General features: G+C 34.1%; 2 protein-coding genes and 1 long non-coding RNA gene across 3 annotated transcripts; 1 reads left to right on the top strand and 2 right to left on the bottom strand.

Moving 5' to 3' along the window:
- Positions 1-738: 738 nt before the first annotated feature.
- Positions 739-8,718, bottom strand: LOC117164092 (succinate dehydrogenase [ubiquinone] flavoprotein subunit, mitochondrial). The gene is made up of 11 exons (XM_033346908.2): positions 8,637-8,718; positions 7,663-7,887; positions 7,136-7,422; positions 6,653-6,791; positions 6,405-6,573; positions 4,780-4,975; positions 4,507-4,704; positions 3,062-3,256; positions 2,354-2,497; positions 2,154-2,264; positions 739-1,711 (listed from the first exon to the last, which is right to left on the bottom strand). Exons 2-11 carry the CDS (start codon positions 7,763-7,765, stop codon positions 1,625-1,627), a joined length of 1,629 nt encoding a protein of 542 aa, XP_033202799.1. The 5' UTR covers positions 7,766-7,887; positions 8,637-8,718; the 3' UTR covers positions 739-1,624.
- Positions 3,132-12,343, top strand: LOC117164102 (uncharacterized). The gene is made up of 3 exons (XR_004465581.2): positions 3,132-3,268; positions 11,493-11,719; positions 12,220-12,343. It is a non-coding gene; the product is annotated as an uncharacterized LOC117164102 (long non-coding RNA).
- Positions 9,168-21,247, bottom strand: LOC117164099 (uncharacterized). Its single transcript, XM_033346918.2, has 8 exons — positions 20,889-21,247; positions 18,706-18,986; positions 17,584-17,990; positions 17,216-17,293; positions 13,974-16,985; positions 13,566-13,649; positions 11,442-12,398; positions 9,168-10,970 (listed from the first exon to the last, which is right to left on the bottom strand). The coding sequence occupies exons 1-8, from the start codon at positions 21,016-21,018 to the stop codon at positions 10,757-10,759; spliced, it is 5,163 nt and encodes a 1,720-aa protein (XP_033202809.2). The 5' UTR covers positions 21,019-21,247; the 3' UTR covers positions 9,168-10,756.
- Between the last annotated feature and the right edge of the window lie 1,625 nt (positions 21,248-22,872).

Genomic DNA, 22,872 nt, shown 5'->3' with positions numbered 1-22,872 from the left:
ATATAAATTAAAAATGCTAGTGAGAGTTACAGAACTTTAACAATAGGGAGGTAAATTTATTCATATTTGTATATAGTCGTTTTTTTAAATTTAAATTTGGCCATTCATTGCTTGGTGAAATATCGATCATACCAAGTTGGTTTCAAAATTAACACGTGTACTACGATGTTTCAGAAAACTTCAGAATCTATGATTGTTTGTGTTTCGAATTCCACAGCTATTGATTTCGCAAAAATTCTCACGCTTTATGAGGTTGTTAACACAGCTGCTAACGGTGCCTATGCTTAACCGAACTTTATTTCCTGTAGTACGGGGAGAAAGAAAAAAAAATGAGAAAGATTTGTCGTACTCCGGGGTTAGCGGTATGGCGCACGTTTCGTTTCCCTATTGGTTGATTCTTTGTAGGCTCGTCTCTATATACATAGGTAAATCTTATATCGTATGGTGGGGTGTCACATGGTGTCACACATACAGGTACCTTAGTCAGATGTTACTAATACAATAGCTGATCAAGTGTTGGTAAGTGTAGGAATGTAGGAGTACGGTTTACGAAACAAATTAGCTTGCACTGATTCATATATAGCTAGTGTAAGTATTCATTGTTCATGTTTAAATATATACGAGTTCTACAGATACGATCTATTTGTTAAATTTTTTAAATTTTCAATAGAAAACCTTATTATATAAATATGTTAAACATATAAAATGTTGTGTGTACGTGTAATAAAAAATGAATACTTTCTTTTATATTATTTTACTTTATTATTACATCTTATATCCGATACAATCAAACAATAAAATTATTTGATATGTTTTCGACTAAACTTTTGCATGCAGATAAGCTTTGTCCTTCGTTGTTTCTGATCAGTTATATTCTAGTTTTTCTAATTGTTCCGAACATTTTATCTTATATTTATTTATGAAAAAATAAGAATTTTAAACAACATACACTTTAGATTCATTGAACATTGTTTTCTAAATTCAGAGTCATTTGTATCGAACACAGCTTTTTATTTTGTAAATAGTCAAGAAATAAAACGTAATTACTTCCAGAACAAATCTGAAAAATATAATTTAAGGAGATGTTCTTTGAATATTAAATTCTGAATGAAAAATAGAATACATCGATTTAAGTAGCTATCCTTCACTCTGTTATTTACTTATCAAATAATCATCATCCGATTTTACGAATATCGATGTGAAATAATTTCTCTTTGCGAAAATATTCGAGGGCAACGGTAGCTAATTTTTAATCGTGTTACAATGTCCGATAGTGGTCGTAAACAGTGCGAAGAATGGCTTTCACTCTGCAGGATAAGTGATACGTTTCGTTAATTGACTATGTAAAATAAGGTGACAGACAGGTCCGTGCCTCCGGTTGGAATTAATTACAGTAATCGATTCGACACAGTGGACGAAAGTTGTATAAACAACAAAATTTGCAGGTTCGTTGTTTTAGCGGTTTCAAGATAGAAACATGGCTCATATCTGTATTATCAATCATGTCAATACAAAGAATGTTGATAATATTAGTAATATTATTAGCCATGTTAATTTAGAAAAAAAGAAAAAATCAGGCGAAAAAGGTGAAAGGGAAGAATCGTAATGGGATTTAATGATCGTATTAATATACTCGAATCGATGGAGGAACATGTCGGGCTTCTGTTTCGTCCAGTGTCGTGTCGATGACAGGACGATAAGAAATGCTGATCTGTAAAGGTGGAAATATTTCTGATATTTCAACTGATAAAAAGAATACACAATTAGAATACACATATTATTATTAAAGAATACACATATTATATAATCTCGCAAGTTTAAATATAATTGGCGATAAAGTTTCAAAATTCGGTTCAAATGCAGCTACACTTTTATATTTCATTTTTAATTTAGAAATAAAATTTCGAACATTTATTATTTAATTTTATTTAATCATGATCGAAAAATCATTGCGCCCCCGCTATAATATAATAATAAAAATATAATATTAATAATAAATCAATAATATAAAGTAAAAATGTTGACTATAAAAAGCTAAAGTTATCAATAAACAAAATAATTCTGTCGGAAAAAGTATACCATCGAGGCGCTTACATGCATTGATATGCCGTGAAATAAGTGATAAAGGAAAATAGGAAATCCCGATAACTTACCGATCCATCTGGTCGGGACCATGTGAGTGTGTGTTTGCGCCAATGCTCAGCATATGATCGTTTCTTCTGACCTTCAAGCGGTTTCGAGTAGTCGTATTCATCGATTCGTTCCTGCAAATATAATTTTCGTTCGATTTCGTCGTGAATATTAGCCAGCTGCAGATCGAATTAGATATTAGATTAAACAAAGATATAAATACTTTGAAATCATCCCGAGCATGAGACCCTCGAGACTCTTTTCTGTTTTCGGCCGCGTAAACGATGTGCATACAAACCAACATCATGTTTTGTAATTCTATGGCTTCTACCAGCTCTGTGTTCCAGATTAAAGATTGATCTTGAACCTAAAACAATTCGAACATGTTATAAGTTTCAATTCTTTCTAATTCTTAACACGTATTAATCATCAGAAAATTTCTTTTATTCCTGATATATATTAATTTATGTCTAGTAAATTTTGTTCTTTAATTTATTCCAAAAATACAGTTCAACTTATAATTTTGAGGGTCGAAAATTGATCCCATTTATCGTTGAAAACACTCAGCCATTAACACTTAACCATTGCTACGTTCGTAATGCATAATGCCTTATCTGTTCCTGACTCCTACTTACATCGTATCGAACACAAACCAAACCTATTCTTATTTTATATTTTCGATATAATGTCTTAATTAATTATTTATGAGGCTGTGTTTACACAACTCTATGTAGCAGATCGGCGAAGCTGCTTCGCACTATTTGTATATAGTTTAATATTTTGTTCTTTCTTCTGTTCATGTCGACATCGTCTGATGAGAAAAACTTGGGACAGTATATCGTATGACAGATAAAACAGATTAAATGTCGAAAAGATGAAGACCTTATAACTCAATCTTACATAAATGCATCATTTCGATCAATTCACCTACACATATATCCGGCAAGTCGCAGGTAAAGAGTCGCGTCATCTCACGACATCCTCGTTGTAATACATCGCAGGTTCTGAACACCGAGCAATACTTGTGCATAGTTTGCTGCATCTCTTCTCGCAGCTCGGCGATAGGAATACAACCTTTTGCATAACGAGTCGCGTCAAAGCGGCAAATAGACTCCTCGCCAACAATCTGTACACATACGTAAGTATGCAATTGAGTATAGTTATAAGAGACAAAATAACAATAGGATCTTAATAATAGCCGGTATTTTGTTTCATTATTTGATTCGAAGCTTCAATTGCGTTTGAGTTTTATTATTGAAAGATGAATGAGAGATTATAAATAAAAATTGGTTAAACCTGTCAGGATAAATGATTTTAATATAAACGTATATCGTTGCTATTTCAAACTTTTCAGTGACAACATTGAATATTAATGTTTAATTCAGATAGAGAATTATTATGTACGTAAAGACGTCACATACACGTAAATGAGAATAGCTGTGTATAACTAACAGAGGAAAAATCACAATAGGATATTAATAATAGACAGCATCTTACGTTCGATTGTTCAACTTGAATCCTCGATTCGAGTTTCACTATTCAGAGTCGAATGTTTTTATTGCAGGATGATAAATGAGAGGTTATGAATGAAAGTTAATTGAATTAAAATGTCCTAATGTGTTCTTTGTGTATTTAATATACAACTTGAAGATTCACAGTCGAATAATTTGAGATATTTCTGATCAGAATAAATAATTTTATTTATTTAATAGAATGAAATAAAAATATACAATATATATGTCACAAAATTAAAAAAAATTTTTGATATTTTAAATGTCATTGCTATTTCACAATTTATTGTAAATCCTTCTTAATATTCTGTCGTTAAAACATAATATACTAATAATATACTTCTAGTATAATTCTAATTGGACATTGAATTTCATTGCTTCATACGGTGAACGATGTATGTATAGGTTGTCGGTGAGACTACAAAATAAAATAAGATTACAAAGAAGAGCAGATTTAATTTCTCTTTTACCTCTAAAAGTAATAAATTATAATTGGAGTAATCTTTAGTACTTTATGTTTAAAAATTAATTATTATTACATAAACCAATCATCTGTGAAATATTTATGTTATTAGTGTTTCACTTTTGTCTGAGACAATAGATCTTAAAATCGAAGCATTTACGTATTTAACTAAGTTTACCGATGAGTATTTCATATACAGAGTGGATGTATTATAATACAGATAGCCATAGCATATTGTAGAATTTTTGTAAGTATCTTCTTCAATTATGGAAGCATAAATGGGTCCCACTAAAAAACTATGTGAATTTATAATACGCGAAGAAACATAATTTTGAGTTCCACAACTCATTAAGTATTCCGTGCCACGTATAACGAACCATCGAAAATAAATTGTGCACTTACGGATGGTAAGTCCTCGTGACGTTCTCCAGGCCTGGTCATGCAGTCGATTTGATCGGAGATTGCCTTGCCAAAAACGACTAACTCCAGAAGGCTATTGGCGCCTAACCGATTGGCCCCATGGACAGACACGCACGCGGTTTCACCTGCTGCCCAGAGTCCTTCGATCACGCTATCTTCCTCGTTTTCTCGCGTCAGAACCTTGGGCAGAGTTACCAACCAGTGATTCATGCTTCGTGCGTAGTTGGTTTAGCGAAGGGCGTTCTAACTACTCACCTGTGCTCGCCAGTTCGTGGGTATGCCGCCCATATTGTAGTGCACTGTGGGAATGATAGGTATCGGTTCTTTTTCTACATTCACGCCGCTGAAGACCCAGGCTAAGTGCGAAATTCCTGGTAGTCGCGTGCGTATTGTTTCTGTTGGCAAGTGATGTAGTTGCAAAAATACATGGTCTTTCTTCGGACCTACACCTCTGGAATGGAATAAATTTCATGGAAGTCACAAGGATGCAGTAGTTTCGTGCTAATAGAAGGAGATGATCTTTATGTGTTTAATTTTGCGACTTAGGTTCGTTTGGATAAATTAGGAGTAACTTTCATAGGATCGTTATTAAAGCACAAATGTGGAAAGTATAAATTGTATATATTGATATAAGTTATTTATATATTTATATAATATTATATAACTTATATCAAAGATATAATTATATAAATAAATAAAATAAATAAATAAATAAATATATGTATATAGACTTATATGTAAATTATGTCTACGTATGTTTCTTAAGATATTTAGATATATGAATATCATTGGATTTCTTACAAATCATCTTACATAATAAATATAAAGAGTGTTACAATTTCTTATCAAGAAAACTTGAGGTTAACTCAGAGATTACAAGTTTATTTCGCACTTATGATGTAATGAAACTTTTCCATCTTTTTCCATCTATGACCTGAAAATTATTTCATGTGCTAGTATATAAATATTATATAAATAGATAATTTAATGTACCTACAGAGTATTAGATAATTTAATATGTCTACAGTAGTAAGTCTTCTTTCTCGTTCAATAGTTTTACCAAAGGTCAATATAGAAATCTCTTTTAAATTCTGATAAATGAGAGGGAAGATATAAGAAAATAGACATAACGGGACCGGGTAAAAACAAATCTGTTTTCATAAAGTAACGGCGCCGGAGAGCACCGAAGAGTATGGTATGTTTCGTTATACGGTAGAACTCCATTTATCTTGACCAGCTCACCAAAAGTATATTTGTGAAAAATTAAGTTCATTTTAATATTCCAAAAGTTAAAACCTAAGATATAAGCGATAAAAGTCGGGGTAGTATTTCACATTATAATTGAATTTGACATTGCGTATTTCTATTAAATGTATCGTAATTATTGCATATTAAATTATTTTCTTTTATTCGTACAATCTTGAGACTTTTCACTTGTAGTATGTATTACTTTAAACATTTCACCTATAGCTAGAGTTTATATTAGGTCGTCCGGAAAGTTTCTTTCGTTTTATAAGGAAATAATGCATTTTCGTTTTATATTATTTTATCGAATTACGTATGATCCATTTTTTTATCAAAATAAAGATCACAACGTTCGACAGATTAAGTTTCATGTTTGTATAAAGATACGTTGTTGTAAAGGACGTGTCTGTAAAAGAAAGACACTTTTCGGACAACCTAATATAATCGGGGTTCACTGATTTTCCCCACTACCAGTGAATTCCAAGTAATAGGAGTTCACGCCCAGATAAAAGTTTAATTCCTAAGTTTAATCATAAGTTAATGTGTAATAAGTAAAATTCAAATAAATGGAGTTTTATTGTCGATTATGGCCGCGAAAGTGTTAAATATATTCATAGAATTTCCTATATGCTTACCTTCCTTCGAATATTTCCATTGTTATTGCTCTGGATACGATATCGCGAGAAGCGAGGTCTTTCGCGTTCGGCGCGTATCGTTCCATGAAGAATTCTCCTTCGGAATTGAGTAGCTTCCCGCCTTCTCCACGGCTACCTTCTGTTATCAAAATGCCGCTGCCGTATATTCCTGGCGGAAAAATCGACTGGTTAAACGGGGAAAGCTTTTGCCCTTGCGGATTCTCTTTTCCTTTTTGCTACGCAAATACCGGTTGGATGAAACTGGATGAACTCCATATCTTCAAGGGGCAATCCTGCTCTGGAGGCCATCGCCATACCATCTCCGGTGCATACATGTGCCGCGGTGCAGGACAGGTAACATCTTCCTGCTCCTCCTGTAGCTAATACCTGGAAAAGGTGTCAGCTTGTTTATCGGCTCGATATTTAATGCTCATGTTTAACGACCCGTCGCGCCGTTCCCTGGCTTCGTAGGATAATATGGTAACATGATGCTAAGGATACCGTGTCTGAAATTTTTCAAAAGCAAAAACCACGATGAAATGTGGCATGCATGGGACTTATACATATATTTAGTAAACAATTTGCAAAGTGTTTTCTTTCTTCGTTCCTTTTACTTATTTTGTCAAAAAATATAATTTCAATGCATACGATGTTATAAAATTAAAAGAACCGCTTTGTACATCGTCATGCAGCAAATATTTTAATTCTATTAATCAAAGATCAATGTTTACTGTATGATGAGCCCTGAAGCGATGCAGAAGTCCGGTTTCTAGTTCCCATGCTAAAACTCCCTTGCAGCATCGTCCGAACATAAGAAGATCGAGGGCAAAGTACTCGACGTAATAATGGACGTCGTAACGGAGGCTCTGCCCATATAAAGTGTGTAGTATTGCGTGACCGGTTCTATCCGCGGCGGCACAAGTTCTGTGAGCTTGACCACCTTTTCCAAACTTTAACGATTGTCCACCAAATGCACGTTGATAGATTTTTCCATCGTCCGTACGGCTAAAGGGACAACCTAAAATACGTAAATTTTGATACTGCTAATAGTTTAAAAATAAGACTTTGAAATTTCATATAATTGGTTAATTTTAATTCATTTTATTCATTTAATTAATTTTAATTTAATAAATTGGTAAATTTAATTCTCAAATATGAGAGACTTTTAAATATGATTCACTTATGTTAACTTTTTTTATTTTATTCCTCATTTATCTTACTTCATCAAAAAAGCTATATTTGGTACTTAAAAAATTACCATAATTTTCGAGTTCATAAACTGCTCGAGGTGCTTCTCTTGTTAGGAAATGTATCGCATCCTGATCTCCTAGCCAGTCAGACCCTTTAACGGTATCATACATATGGTAAAGCCAATTATCCTCCTTCTCATCAATAGCGGCATTTACTCCACCTTGAGCGGCGACAGTGTGAGATCTTGTAGGAAATAATTTTGTGACCACTGCCACGCGGTAACCCTTACTCCCTGTTCAATAAAAGCACGAAAACAAGATCGTTGAGAATTGATAATTAAAGAATAATGAATTTTCTAACTTTACGTGGTAGGTTAATGGCAGATAATAAACATAATAAATAATAAATTCGTTAAACTAATATGTACAATGTTTAACACGTTCAAACTGGTGTGATCCACTGGTGGGCCGTAACCAGCGCTTCTATTTGGCGGCGTGGATCACCGGTGGGTCACACCATATTTTTATCATCGCGCGGCATTTACGTTTCCAATTTTAATTTATAAAAATGTTATTTAACGAAAATATAAATATTATTGGAGAAGGTGCGTACGAAAAATTATGTCGGCTCAAACGTGTTACGTAAACAAACTTCTTGGGTTCGAAATAGAAATTTTATAAAATGGCTAACTATTTAATATGATCTGACTGACCGGCGGATCACGCCGCGTGATGGTAAAGCAAAGGTGTGACGCACCGGTGACCCGCGCTGCCAGATGGAAGTGCAGATTGTAGCCCACCGGTGAATTACACCAGTCAAATCTCGTTTACATGATTTATGAATTAAAAAATAGTTCATATTTTCAATTTTCATTTCAAGTTGACTATAGAATTATGCAATACATGTGCAACAAAATGCATAATTACTTTTTTAACCTGACTTAAAAGATAATAGCTTTTTTTACTGTAGATTATCAGATGGGTAATATATTATTTTAATTTAATTCTCGAGTTATATGGAACGTGTTTGTAATTAAATTACCTAAGCCAAAAGCCGCTCTCAACCCTGCACCACCCGCGCCCACGATCACAACATCGTAACAATGATCTATTAGGGGATAATCCTGCAAACAGTATTTGAAACATTAAAATGTCAATTATTCGTGGACATAGATTTTGAAAACGACAAATAACAAATTTTATTAGAAAATCTTTACGTTACTATTTTCCGTTCCACATTTGGCTTTTTCACCTGGACTGACATTTACGTGAAAATATCTACTAGTTTTTCTGTTCAAGTATTGAGATTGTGAACCAAACCGCTACAAAAAACCGAAACATAAAAATCAAGGCACTTTAAAAAATTAGTTTTCTAATAATTGTTACTGCTTACAAAAAATCGTGGCAAACAGTTCACAGATCGTAACATTATTTCTTGAAGTTTGTGTGCAGCATGAAGTATAATTACACATAAACAAGCTGCTATGTTTGTTCGTCATTTGATAAAAGAAGCAAAATATTTAATCATGACTATTTTCAGAATGTAAAACTCATAGATAGGTACAATACCAGATCTTGTACAAGCATAACTTTATTGCACTTGCAAAAATACAGTTCAAAACATAGATAATTTGTTATATTATTATTAGGACAATGTACATTTAGTTTGGTATGGATTTCTCTGTTAATATTTATGTTCATATATTTTGGTAGATTCTTTTTTAAATGTTCTTTTTCCTGTTTCAATGCTCTTTGAGTACGGATGATAACGACGAATCACTCTTAGTAGGATATTGGCGCTATTTCGGCAGATGTGTAACAACTACTCTCGTTTTTTTCATTTTTCCTTTCTATGAAGAAAGTTTTTCGACTTATTAAAGTTAAGTTTTTAGACTTATTAAAAGCGCTGCCCGTGCGTTTCGCTACCCACCCGTAATTTATTAATCTTAGTAACGATTAATCGTTGTTATTTAGGCGCGAAATTGTACCAGCAATTGAACTATTACTAATAAATACTCTTAAACTTACGCTACAATTATTTCGTTACACACATATATAAAATACATTATTTGAATAAATGTATGATTTATTTTTGTCCGCCTTGATTCGTTGTGCTCACTCTTATATAAAAAGTTCATAAAAAAATTACTAGGAGGTAAATTCAGGGAGAAGGTGGAAGAAGGCGGTTTTCGATATATCGCTTACTTACAAACGTAAAGTTGAAGAGTAAAAAGCAAAAACGATTAATGAGTATCAAACAACGAACAAGATAACCCAAAGTACAAAGAACAAAGTACATAATTGTTATACTATAAAATTATAATTTTCGTTCTGTCATGTACTTGCAGTTCAACAAAAAACAAATGCAAAGTTTCCTTTTAATAATGCGTATAAATGCTCGTCCATTTTTTTTATATGAAACAACAAAAATCATAATTTCACATATTTGTTACAAAGAATATAATCTGCGACGAAGCAATTGTATTATATGTAACTTTCATTTTATATTCTTATTTCATTTTCATACATATACGCGCGAATGTTTGAAATAGAACAAGTTCGAGTTTTACAATCGCAGCACGTTAAATCCAAATTAATTGACCTTTTAAAATCTAATTCTCGTGTTAACTAAGATAATAATGGCGAGTCCTTTAAGTTGATATTACTCGATGACAGAGATGCAATTACTGCCCAACAATTCTGCAATTATTTATATTCGGATCTATTTTCTGCAACTTATTTTCGTTTTTCTTGTGTGTTCGTTAATACTTGAAAATTTAACGTTTCTAGATTTTTTTCTGCAAATTTCACAATGACCGAAAACCAGTAACTAGAGCACATAAATATATAGGTCTAACCCTAAACTGCAAGAATAAAAAATCTTCTTTTCTCTAATGGTTTCACGAATATTTAAGATAGTTCTTCTTTCAATTCCTTTGTGCCGATACTTTATCCTTCGTGCTTCGAGTACCTGCTTATTACGATTGTTTATATATACGTTTGAATCGGTTTTTCGTCTGCAATTTTAAACTATACTTTCTTATAGACTATAGTCCCTTTCGTTTAAAAAGCTTTTGCAATCGATTCGAGGCTAGAACAATTTACTCAGAGTCGATTCCTTGTGCTTCAAAGTTGTTTTTATCGGTCGATCAGCCGAGTGCTTCAAAGCACGAGTCTTTTGATACCGCATTCGCAACAAAACTTGGCAGTTTCCGGGAATTTGAAACCACATCGGTGACAATATTTGGACATCTTGCATTTGGTCATGTTCGTGACTCCATCGCTGTCTTGACGATTGTTCCTCAACAAATCCTCGTCGAAGCATCCGACCACATCGTTAGTGCTGCGTCCATGATGCGAATATTTGCGATTTAAACTAGGAGGAAGAAATTGAATGGGGGTTTAGGCATGCAGGAGATTACATGGTACCGACGAAAATTACGGCAAATTACGGCAAATTACACACATAATCCAAAATATACTCTAGAATGTAATCTATCGTTCGTGTAAAAATTGACTTGAAAATATTTAGAGCTTTGAAATGTATTATCGTAATGCAGAGCAATCTTTATCGAAGCGGATAATTGTTAAGTAAAAAATATGCATACCTATAATATAAACCGATTTGAGTAATAACATCGATTGAAATATGAGTATGAACGAAGAACTAGGAGTCAAATATTTTAAATATCTCTAAAGAGACGCGGAATATACGTATACAAAATTGTACCGTATAGGACATACATATACGCGCGCGCGCGTGTATGTGTCATGTAGTAGAATAATAAGATAAGAATTTTCACTAATATTTTATACATACTATATCACTAAACAATCGCATATTAACCTGCTATAAGCGGAATCGGCGCTCATTTTATTGTAATCTTGTCTTTTGTAGCTCTCGGGCGAAGATAGTTCCTCATCGCTAATCTGTCCATTGCGTTGTCTGCCGTGAACAGGGCTAGATACGGATAAGGAATCACTTTTCATGAAGGATTTCAAGGAGGGGAAGGAACTATTTTCATTCTCGAACGAGGTCATCAATTCGTCGAACACAGAATTCGATCGTTTGATGTCCACATCCGAAGATATTATGGAGCTAAGGCTCAAATTACTGCTAGAAAGGTTCGTATAATTATTATTCCTGCTATTTAGACTGTTATTCGATGACTTGTAGGTATCGCTATTTTTATGAAACGATCTTTTTTCATGAGAATTATTCGAATTTTTTCGGTCCGGGGTAGTTTTAGATGCGGAGGACGACCGAACGGAAACGGAGCGATTAACGTTAGGCCGAATAACTTTTGTTGAGACTTTGTCAAGAATTTTATGAACTCTTTCCGAGTTACCAGCAAAACTTCTACTACCACAATTTGTAGCGTCGATTACTTCACCGCCTAAAGCTTTCGATTTATCGATAATTATTCGCCTACCTAACTCTCTAATGGGAGATTTCTTTTCTAGCTTCGTTTTACAAATCGAACCTTTGAATTCCTTGTTCTCTTTGAGATCTTTGAGAAAAGCTTCTTGTGATAACGAGTTAGTCTCGGTGGAATCGCTCGAGAAATCTGACACGAGATCGTCGAATTCCGATGGAGGAGCTATCAAGGACGATCGTTTTTCAGGACTCGAAAGAGATGGCTGGCAAGGATATTTGACGAAAGCCGAGGAATGAGAAAGAGGAAAAGAGGAATCTTGGTTTTGTTCAATCGGCTGACTGTCCGTCACGGATTGTTCGCTGGTGTCCGACAGCAGGTCATTCATCTGCTGCTCTGCTAGTAAGAAAGGATCGTAATCCCTGCCGCTGAAAGCACAATTAGCGGTTCAATGTCATCCCTATTGCGCTAGGAGACGTTTCTTTCGGGAACATATAGTTTTTTAAATTATTAATAGTTTTGTGATTGATGCATTGATTATCCAAATTGAAATATTAATATAATTTCGCAGGAAAATTTATGATACAGAAAATAATGAAATTTACATATAGAGCTTACATAAAACTACGTATTAAGATTTCAAAAAGTTATCCGTCGATTTTCATAGATAGACGTCTTCGTAAGTAATTAAAAAATGTGTAAATAAATAAAATAAAAAATTTGAGAAATCATAATCTATAGTCCACCTATAGTCAATAATAAGTTTAAATTCAATTCGTATACCAATAATATTAAGTAAAACATTACATAACATAAATTTATTTACAATGTTCGTATCGAAGTATATAACAGAACTATAACCATTCTTTTTAATATATATTTAGGAATTTTAAGATTATTTTTTGTAATGTATTTTATAGAACTCTACCAATACGTAAGATTAAAATGTTCAAGAAAACATTTACTGTACGAAAGATCTCAAAAAAGAAAGATGTCTTACGTAGTAGAATCAATGCAGAGTGAGTAATATAAAATCTTATTTCATAGAGGATATCGCGTATACGTACGTAAATATATACACGGAATAAATTGAAAATAGCTGCTTGAAATGTAGTAAATGTGCCATGATAAAATTTAAAACGAAGATATTAGCAGTAAACGGAAATTCATCGAAAAATCTGTCCCATGCTTACATTGATCTGTAGTGTATCGAATTTTTCAGATTTCCTATTTTAGAAAGCAATCAACGAATGCCAAGGTCGATAATGCGCCTGTGGAACGATAACGATATGTACACAAAATATCAGAGAAGCATTTCAGCCTGGGATAAACATGCAAAGCATGTTCTTTAACCAATTTTCGAAGTAAATCTTCGTATAATGTGATGATAGTTAAACTCGTGTGGAGTCACACATGCGATACAATATACATTAAAGAACGTGCCAAAATTAAATTTGCGATTCGAACAATTAACGATATCATAATAAGAATTGGCTTGAAGCTGTCGTTTCGACAAAATGAGCTAACTTGATGACAATTCTGCGAGAAGTGAGAAATTTGTCTTGACAATGTTTGTTTAGCCTGCTGGGACTTACGTTCTACCGCTAAGTACGAGATTAAAATCCGGTCTCCTGCGCACATAATTGCTCCATACGGGACGTAATGGCAGTTTTATATTCCTATAATATTGTACGTGCATTACGAAATCTAAATACAGTATAAAATTGATGTTTTCATTTCGTAACGGTGAATGAAAATTGATATTTTCAATTTGTAATAAATTACGTTACAAATGACAACATCGATAGCATATTATTAAATTGTTTATCTAGGAAATATAGATTTAGATAACATTTCCAATTCAACTTCATATTTATTTTAAAGTAAATTTATAAAATTACTTTACTAGGAGCGAAATTGATTACTATCGTCGTATTATAAAGATTTGTTCTATAAAGAACTAATAAATATCCTGAAAAATAATCTAACAAGCCTATTCCTACCTGTGACATATCAAGGAAGAGTTACTGGGAACAGATGGGAGAATGCGAAATTTTGGATTTCTCTTAAGAAACCTGCTCGCCTCCTGATGCGGTGGATCGAGATTGATCAATCTATTCTTCGAAGCTTTCGATGCCTTCTCCCAATACGTTTGATTATCGATTTTCTCCTTTTCGTTGCAGTTTTTTTTCATTATCATATGGCTTTTAATCTCCGGCAATATTCTAAATTTGATACTTCTATTTCTTGTACCAATTTCCTCAATCGTTTCCACTTCAACAGATTCGACTTGCTTCACATCCGTGAGATCTACTGCATCGACGGATGATGCTAAACTATCGCTGCTTTCATTCAAAATACTCATATTTTCTACCTCGATCGTTTTCGGTCGATGTGGTTTCAAGGCCGATCGATTTATTAACGAGTCATGCAATCGAACTCGTTGACTTAATTTGAAGCAAGATTCTGACAAAACTATCGATCGTAAACTGCGGGAATTCTGCTTGGTTCTATCGTTTTTGTCAGTGACAGATTTGAAGTTACTTATATTATCTTGTACACGACGTTCGATGCTGTTATCACTATCGCAATCGAAATCTTTGACCGAGCAATTTTTGTAGACTTCTTGCACTTCTTCGCTTATGCCATCTTTTTTCACGGCAGATTTCTCGGATATATTTGACGTATTCTTTGAATTATTATTATCTTCAATAACAGTATATTCTCTCTTATAACAACAATCATCTTTTTTCGGGTTTACACCGAAATGATTCGCTAAAGATTCAGTTAGATTGCAATTATAATTACTTTCGCTAAACTTTCTTTTACTTTGTGCTTCCGAAGACTCTTCCATAAGATTATTTGCTAGAACATTCGTATTTAACAATGTATCGCAAACTTGACTCTCAGAATGTAAGGAATTTTCATTAATATTAACAGATGCTTCGCCAACATTGTTCTCACATTTGAAATTTAGGGAAACTTCCGCCGGACAGTTACAAATATTTATTTGATTCGCAACTTCTTTTTTGTGCACTTCTGGAAATTCTATTTGCTCTTCTTTCTGCACTGGCGATGTAACGTTCAAGAAGCTTTCTCCTTTCTTTTTTAACAAGGAACACGTATCTCTTAACAAAACTTTTCTCTCTCTTTGTACTATCGGAGACGAAATTGTTGAGGAACCTTCTATATTCTTATTACATTCGTTATGTCTATTGTTAGAGGGACTAACTGCAAAATTAATCTTTTCCGATTCACCAATCTTACCACGAGACGAATGCCTGGAGTTTAAAGAATTTGAATGTCTGCTTTCAACCCGATATAACATCTCAGATCCTGTTTGCGTGTCAATTTCCACTTTCCATTCAGAATTTTCTGGTAGTAGGCATAATTCTTTCTTAAAATTTTCGTAATCCTCGCATTTGAATTCCGAATAATTCTCAATGTTCCTAAATGGTGTGCTTGATCTAGTTGGTTGTAACATAACGTCTGTATCAAATGGATTAGTTTCCATTTCTATCCAATTTGTTTCAGAATTATGAAACGCATCGTTATTAATATTCTCATTTCTCGTAGAATATTCACATTGACTTTGTACCGATTGAATCGAATTTTTTGTATCAATATCAAGTTCATCATTATCATTGTCGGCAGTTTTAATATATTTTCGTTTACTCCATTCATTATTTTGTTGATCATTATGTAACATTAATTGAGTTACCTCTTGATTTGCTTCCTGCATATTACTATTAGCAATTTTTTTATTTTTTTCGGGTTCACTTATCTTGCAGATGTCTGCAAATTGTCCATAGGAAATTGAAGACGGCAAATTTTCTTCAAGTAAAGGCAGTATGTTTCCTTTTATATTTCCTTCTATCGCGCCAACGCTTTCATTTGCATGTATAGTTTGTAAATTTTTGCGATCTAATAGTCCTGTTCCTTTTATTATAGGTACATTGGTATTCAATGCATGAATATCGCTATTTTCACACAAATTTTTTTGTGAATGCATAACTTTGAAATTATTACAAGAATTCTCCGCATTATCTTCAAAATTACCTTGTGCAAAAGAATCAGCAGAAGTGGTCGGTTTTAGTTGCTTCTTCTCTAAAATTCTATCCCTCGATGATTTAAAACTTTCAGAAGGCGATATTGCATCTGAGGTTTCAAAATAAAAATTATCTTCTTGAGATCGCATTTTATTTATCATTCTTTCGTCTTTTATTACGGAATGCTTCGACACATTTGTTTTAAGAGTTCCCAGTTTTAAATCCCTACAAGAATTTCTAGAATCGCTTGTTGTGTTCGCTTCTTCAGAGACAACGGAATTAATCGAAGAAGTATAAATGTGACTCATTTTATCCAAATCTCCTAAACAGAATTCCACACGAGGACTATGTCTTACTGGTTTCCATTTTTTACTCCTCGTAATATGCATGTCATCAGTTTTATCACTCATTAGCGAATCTTTAAACGAATACGTTTGATTCAACGTTGTTGACGTAGTCGACCGATTCGTGTTTTCCACATTCATACTTAATGCAAATTCGACATTTTCCATTTGCTTTTCGTTCAAAGATAAATCCTTAATGCTTTCTTTCACATCTTTCGCTTGATTTGTTTCCACAAGCTGTTTCCACGTTATCAACTGATTTTCTCTATATATGATGCATGACTTCACAGTGACACCCATAATGTCGTCGTTAATCGAAATATCGTTTAATGTTGGATTGCCTTGACTTCTAGCTGAAACGATGTTCGCTTTCAATGATCTAGCAGAATGTAATAGTTGATGCTTCTCGTCTTGTTTAGTTCTCTGGCTCGTGGTTTTATCTTGTCTCACTATTCCTTGCGTCTTTTTCGATTGTTTGCTGTACGATCTTGGCAAGGGGACGCTGTTGCACTCTTCGAAACTTTCTTTCTTATGTTTTAAGGGCGGAACAGGGAGGTGAGAGGTTCTTTTAACAGGGGAAGCAGGTCGAAAGGTAACCGGTCCGGCCTCGTCTTCCAGTGGTCTGAGGATGAGGAAACAGGATCAAGGATGTGTGCCTGACATCAGGAGAAGGTCATCAGGCTTTATCAATATCTGATGCATGCTGTCGCTTAAATATTTCTGACTAAAAACAACCTTGTCCCTTTTCCTTCTCCTCATGCACGCTACTAACATGTACTTAAATTAAGCTCCACGTATGTATTTCCTAAGACGCACATTGATTGTGGTTATGTATATTCAAAGGCAACATACCTATTTATACGATCTATCAATCGTGACTTCATCGGAACCGTAGGGCTGGAGGACTCTCTCGTTTGACTAAGACGTCTGCTGTAATTGTAAAAGTAATTAAAAATTAGAGTATATGTATGTATAGATATTTGAGAAGTTCGTGTTATTAAAAAAGTGAAGTTTTGATTTCTGAAAGATGTCATTGAATTTATAAGGCGAAAGATAGTTAAAGGGTAGATTTTATCACCGAAGTTATATGTACTCCGGTCACATGAACCAATTTATGATAGGGTAACTTCGTTTATGATAGGTTCGAGGCTCAAATAAATGAATTTCAGTCGTATGCCAAAAAGTATTCGCTTTTTCCTGGAAAAAGTCAAGCAACTTACACGACAGTCGATTTCTGTTTAACGGGGTTGTCTTTGGTCTTGTTGCAACTCGGTGCTGATGCGCTCTCTTTGGCTTTATTATTAGCTGCCAGTGTCGGCAACGTTTTGTTGCCGGAACTCAGGGTGATCGCTGAGCCTGTAGAATACTTCTCGCGGGTTGCTTGTCGACGACTCTTCAACACTGGAGCCCGATATTTCATCCTTGCTTCAAGACGTTCCTTGGCGATGTTCGTCGCAGGGCTGACCGGCGCTCGTGTAATTCTTTCCTTGCACCAGGCCACGTGTCTGTCGTATGCCTTGACACCAAAATGCCGGTTACAGGTAGGACACATGCCCTGTTCGTTAGCGCGTGTTGGTGCATTTGATATGATCGTTGTGCCACACTGTTTCTGCATCGTAGAATCTGCCTAAAAATATATTGCAGCACCGTATAAAGTCCTACGATATGCAAATACATTTTATATATTCAAATTTACAGCTTATATATCTTATATAATAATTATTACTACACAGCAATAGATACACAGATGAAAATTCAATCAGCAATAATTATATTACGATTTATCAACAAAGCAGCAAAGCAGATATAAGCAAACTATAATTTTATAAAGCACTTCGCGAAGAGAATTCATTGCATGCACGAACGCACTTGTATCATTCGTGATGCATCTGGGTTAATTCTACCTGCAATTCTCACCTCCCCCTGCCTGCCTCACTAGTTACCTTCTCATCTCAATTCAACCGTGCAATCTTATATTACCCAATTATTCCGTTTACATATTATGTATAAATTTGTCTCTCGAATCGAAGTCATAAATATATAAAATTATTTGTAACAATTGTGCCAATTATTTTTACTGATCGTTCCGTTTCATTAGGTTAATTACGAAATAGTTATTTACTAATTTAATAATTATTTCCTTTTAAAAACACAAGTAACAATTTTTCTTAAACATACGATACGTTTTACATAATACATAAATGTATGTATTTCAAGCTAATTTACTTATCTGATTTTAAAATTAAATTTAAAGCCTCTGACTTTTATTAATCTTGAGATTGAGTATACACCTGTAAAATTTGATTGGTTTACGTTAATATATCAGAGGATTCAAGACTTACGATCTCGTTGCGTGCTGCGCGGATAGCCCGCAGAAAATCATCATGCGTTTGTTTCCAAGTGGATTTGGTATTGGAGAATTTATCATCCAGTGAACGTCGTTTCTTCTCTTGCTTGGGCAGAAACTCTGCCAACTCGGTGCCCTGGATCCTCTGTTTGGCTGAGTCGAAGGGCTTCCTCTTCTTGTTCGCGGATCGCTCGCAAATCTTCGAGTGCTTGTCCAACGACTGCGGCATAAAGGTCCGTGCGCAGATCGCGCACGGCAGAAGGATGGGCGGCACATCTGTGTCCATTTACCAAGAATTAATTGGCTGCTGTGATCCTCCTGTTCGACAGGCACACGAGATGCGTCCGTATATCGAGCAGAATGAATCAGAACGATCGAAACGCGTCAGCCAGCATTAGTGAGCCGATATCAATGTATCTTCAACAGTTCAGCCTGATAATATTCTCATCTCTTTCAATCGAGGAATCCATGATTTCTGACTCAGACTGCGATAAATGGAAGTCATTCGAACGTGCACACATGAACGCGTCGAGAGATTAGTAATTTTAGTATTAATCGTTAAGTTAGAGCTTAAGTGAAGTCACTGAAATCTTACAAATTACAATGTTATTTTTAGCTTTAACGATTAAAGCTTTTTTAAAGATTTATTTATATTTACAAGCTTCAAATAAGGATTTATTTGAAAATCAGCAACGCCGTATCACAATTAATTCTAACTCAGTTAATATCACTCTGTACCAAAGGTCAATTCGTCAAACTTAAAGTCTCCGAAATTATTGTCCAAACTATTCGCTTCTCATAACTGATAATGTCCAAACTAATCACTTCAATACCCAGAGTTGCGACGAAACTATTAAGGCAAAAGACAGAAACACGTAGAGATCAAGCGCATGTAAAAGTATCGATTCGATATCGAGCAAGATCGAATTCCATGAATCGATAGGTAATTGACGATCGAACAGATCGATCGTTTGCAGTGCACGCGTAGATAGCAGCCACCTGTGTGGTTCTTCTTTTGAACGACGTACACGACAACAAAGACGAGGTGGAGGTGGATGAGGACGAGGTGTCGCCCTCGCAAGAACTACTCGCCCACGAACGATCAAGCTTCCTTTTTTGGCGTACCGAGTTACCGTTTGAGCATTATGAGTCTTGTGTTGCGCTATGGACGAGAGCTGCAACATGCTGCTCTCAGCGCGGCGATTCCTTCCTTCCCCGCTTTTTCGATGACTTCCATGAACACGTTAAATACCGTCCAACGTTTGCCTTTTCGAAGTGTCACCTTCACGGATGAATTCATAATCCTGCCGACGCGTTATTCATCGATGATTAGCGACAGATGGGTTTCGTTCTCTTTATGCGGATCACTGCGATTTTTTTACATTGTACACCGATGATAGATAGATTTATGAGCGTATTTTTCTAAATCTGAGTTTCAGGAGCCTGTTCCTTCGAGCAAGGAGCTCGATAAATTCCTAAATCGAGAAGATTTAAAAGGGCAATTTTATTCGCAATCATCGTCGATAAATCTAATAAAGTATCCTTTCACGTGTTTATTGCATCAGGAAAGATATTTCTATTATTTGATTTTAAAATTACTAAGAATTCCAGACATTCACATTGTTACTTCAGGAAGAAATTATGTCATCTTTCACTTGCAGATCACGTAACTAACAGTAAGACGTAGAGTAACGAGCGAGCCATAAAATACAAGATAACAATATTGGCATTCTCTTTCATTACCAACCGAGGAGATCCAATGAATTCCGCGTTATTTATAACACTATTTCCAGGAACATTCGATCCTATCGTTTGTGATATAAGCATCGAGAGGCAAGGATTATAATAAATTGCAAAAAACAAAAGAGATTACATAAACATGAAGAAATTAATATTAACTTCAACATATTCTAACTGGAATATCCTTTGTTTAACTAAACTATAAAAAAACCTTTGATTGCAACGTTCACCACATGAAATATGAACAAAGAAAAGAAACGATATTAACAATATTCAATAGAATCAATAAAAACGTAATTTAAAGTTAACAGAATCAAATTTGACTGTTAAGTTGTTAATTAGAAATGACACAATGATTAGACCAGAGTAATCAAAGGCGAACGAAAAGCACTCACGAAAATTTGAGAGAATCTCCACTTTTCATCACATAAATCTCACCTGATTCACGGGATTGTTCGACTTGGACTATTTCTGTTAAGTTGATAAGTTGCTCTATCGTCGAACAGTGATCATAGGGCGGCCCTTGGTCCGCCCCTGCGATAGCTCCTCTCGAAACACAGCACAACATTGAAGAGCATGGAGACGCACCGACTGAGTCTTTCCATCGGCACGAGGCTGTTCTTGTACGCAACGTGTATCCGTGATCTCGTTCTCTTCTCTTGTTAAATGGAGTTTATTTTAGGTGTCACTGCGAGAGAGTCAGGAACGTTTGCTCCTTCCTTTTAATAGCGATAGGATTGATACTTTCACTCTCACTTTACTCTCTCATTCTCACTCTATCAAGAAAATTAGTTCAGGTCAATTTCTAGATAACTTCTAGTTCTAAATTTTTTAATGTAGTAAGAGATAAGGACATATATGTGCATACGTATACGTTGTGTGCACTTATTTTCTCTTGAATTCAAATGTAATATTAAAAAATGCAAATATAATGCCTCCATATGTGGAAATTACCTTTTTTAAGCCTTTTAAAATATTTTCTAATATTATCTTAAGTATATTTCGAGCAAGTCAAAATATTAAAAAGAATTTAAAATAATATGAAATAAATAATTATAGAGGACAATCTTTTTTGGACTTAATAAATTCGTCTCTGAGGAGTTAAATAATTTTATGAAGTATCAAATACGACGCTTCGAATAAAGTGTAAATGTGATTTTAGATACACGATGCCTCTTTGTCACCTAAGCCGTCACGACAGATTGTTTTGAAACATATAGCGAATATCTATTCATTATGCAAGACGTATTATGTGGACCTTTTCCATTTCCATTAAAACCTACGAATAAGTTATGTATATATATATATATTTTTTTTTTTTCTTTTCTTTTTTATACTTAATCCCACTCTATTATATGAAAGCACTAATGATCTTTTAAGAACAAAATTCAAAGAGTAACAATGTAATTGGCATTAAGTTGCCGACGAAATCTTAAAAAGTTTCGAATGTGAAATTGCATTCATATTGTCGATAAAAGTTCAGCAACGTATGCAATCACTGCCTAGAGTTTACTTGCAAAGAAGTAGCGGTTACGCACAAGTTCATGTTCTTAATTCATTTTACGGGTTTCAATTCCGGTAAATATTGTGACCATGTAACATGGATCACTCTTAAATATAATGATTTAATATATCGATGTCATATATGTATACACGTAGATTTAATCAATACTGTTAGGAGTACATTAAAAACACATACAAGTCCATATATGTATACATTGGAATGAGTATTGATGTAAGAAACATTTCAATAATTGAATAACTTGAACAATTTATGTACGTTCAAACAATTAATTATATACGTATCTGATTCGGAGAATAATAACAATGATAATCATTACTTATCTAACAAATCCAAATTATTTCTATAATAATGACAAATGCAACTAAAAGCATTTCGAAGGTTAAAGCAAAATTTTCTTTTGATAGAAATAGCAATAGAATTATTTTCAAAATTTCAAATAAATTTTAAAATAAGATTTCAAGTAACCCAAAAATTAAAAATTCAAATTTTCATGTAAATTATTAAATAAAACCCAATGAATTAAACAATTTGCAGTAATTTTAATGAAAATAACTAGCAGATATATACAGTAATAAACATTATAGCAGTATTTCATGTCTATCATTTGTGACATAAATATCACATACGTTACGTTCGATCGCAATTGTATCAAGATTGTATGTCGATTATTCATTCGCCAGGCATCAATCCGATTTTGTGTAAAATTCAAAATATGACCTCACCTTTTGCCACTATTTTTCATTCGAAAGGAATCGATCTATTCGATCAAAGATCAGAGATCAATGCTAGCTCCTTTCTTTTCCGTTTATACGTATGTACATCCGAATACCTTCGCGTTCGCGTGGTTCTTGTATACATATATTATTAGAAAACGGCTCCGGCTACGAAACTGGAACC

This window comes from Bombus vancouverensis, chromosome 3, assembly GCF_051014615.1.
Source record: "Bombus vancouverensis nearcticus chromosome 3, iyBomVanc1_principal, whole genome shotgun sequence".
Classification (NCBI taxonomy): Eukaryota; Metazoa; Arthropoda; class Insecta; order Hymenoptera; family Apidae; genus Bombus; species Bombus vancouverensis.
Note: the sequence above shows the minus strand (reverse complement) of the source record. Positions and strands in the feature narration are given on the sequence as shown.

Coding starts and splice junctions, on each gene's coding strand:
- LOC117164092 (XM_033346908.2), bottom strand. CDS start 7,765: ATGTATGATACCGTTAAAGGGTCTGACTGGCTAGGAGATCAGGATGCG. Junction 4,705..4,779: donor CCACGAACTGGCGAGCACAG/GTGAGTAGTTAG, acceptor ACTCTGCCCAAG/GTTCTGACGCGAGAAAACGA. Junction 3,257..4,506: donor GTCACGAGGACTTACCATCC/GTAAGTGCACAA, acceptor GTATGTGTACAG/ATTGTTGGCGAGGAGTCTAT.
- LOC117164099 (XM_033346918.2), bottom strand. CDS start 21,018: ATGTTGTGCTGTGTTTCGAGAGGAGCTATCGCAGGGGCGGACCAAGGG. Junction 17,991..18,705: donor GCGCAGCACGCAACGAGATC/GTAAGTCTTGAA, acceptor ATATATTTTTAG/GCAGATTCTACGATGCAGAA. Junction 17,294..17,583: donor AAACAGAAATCGACTGTCGT/GTAAGTTGCTTG, acceptor TTACAATTACAG/CAGACGTCTTAGTCAAACGA.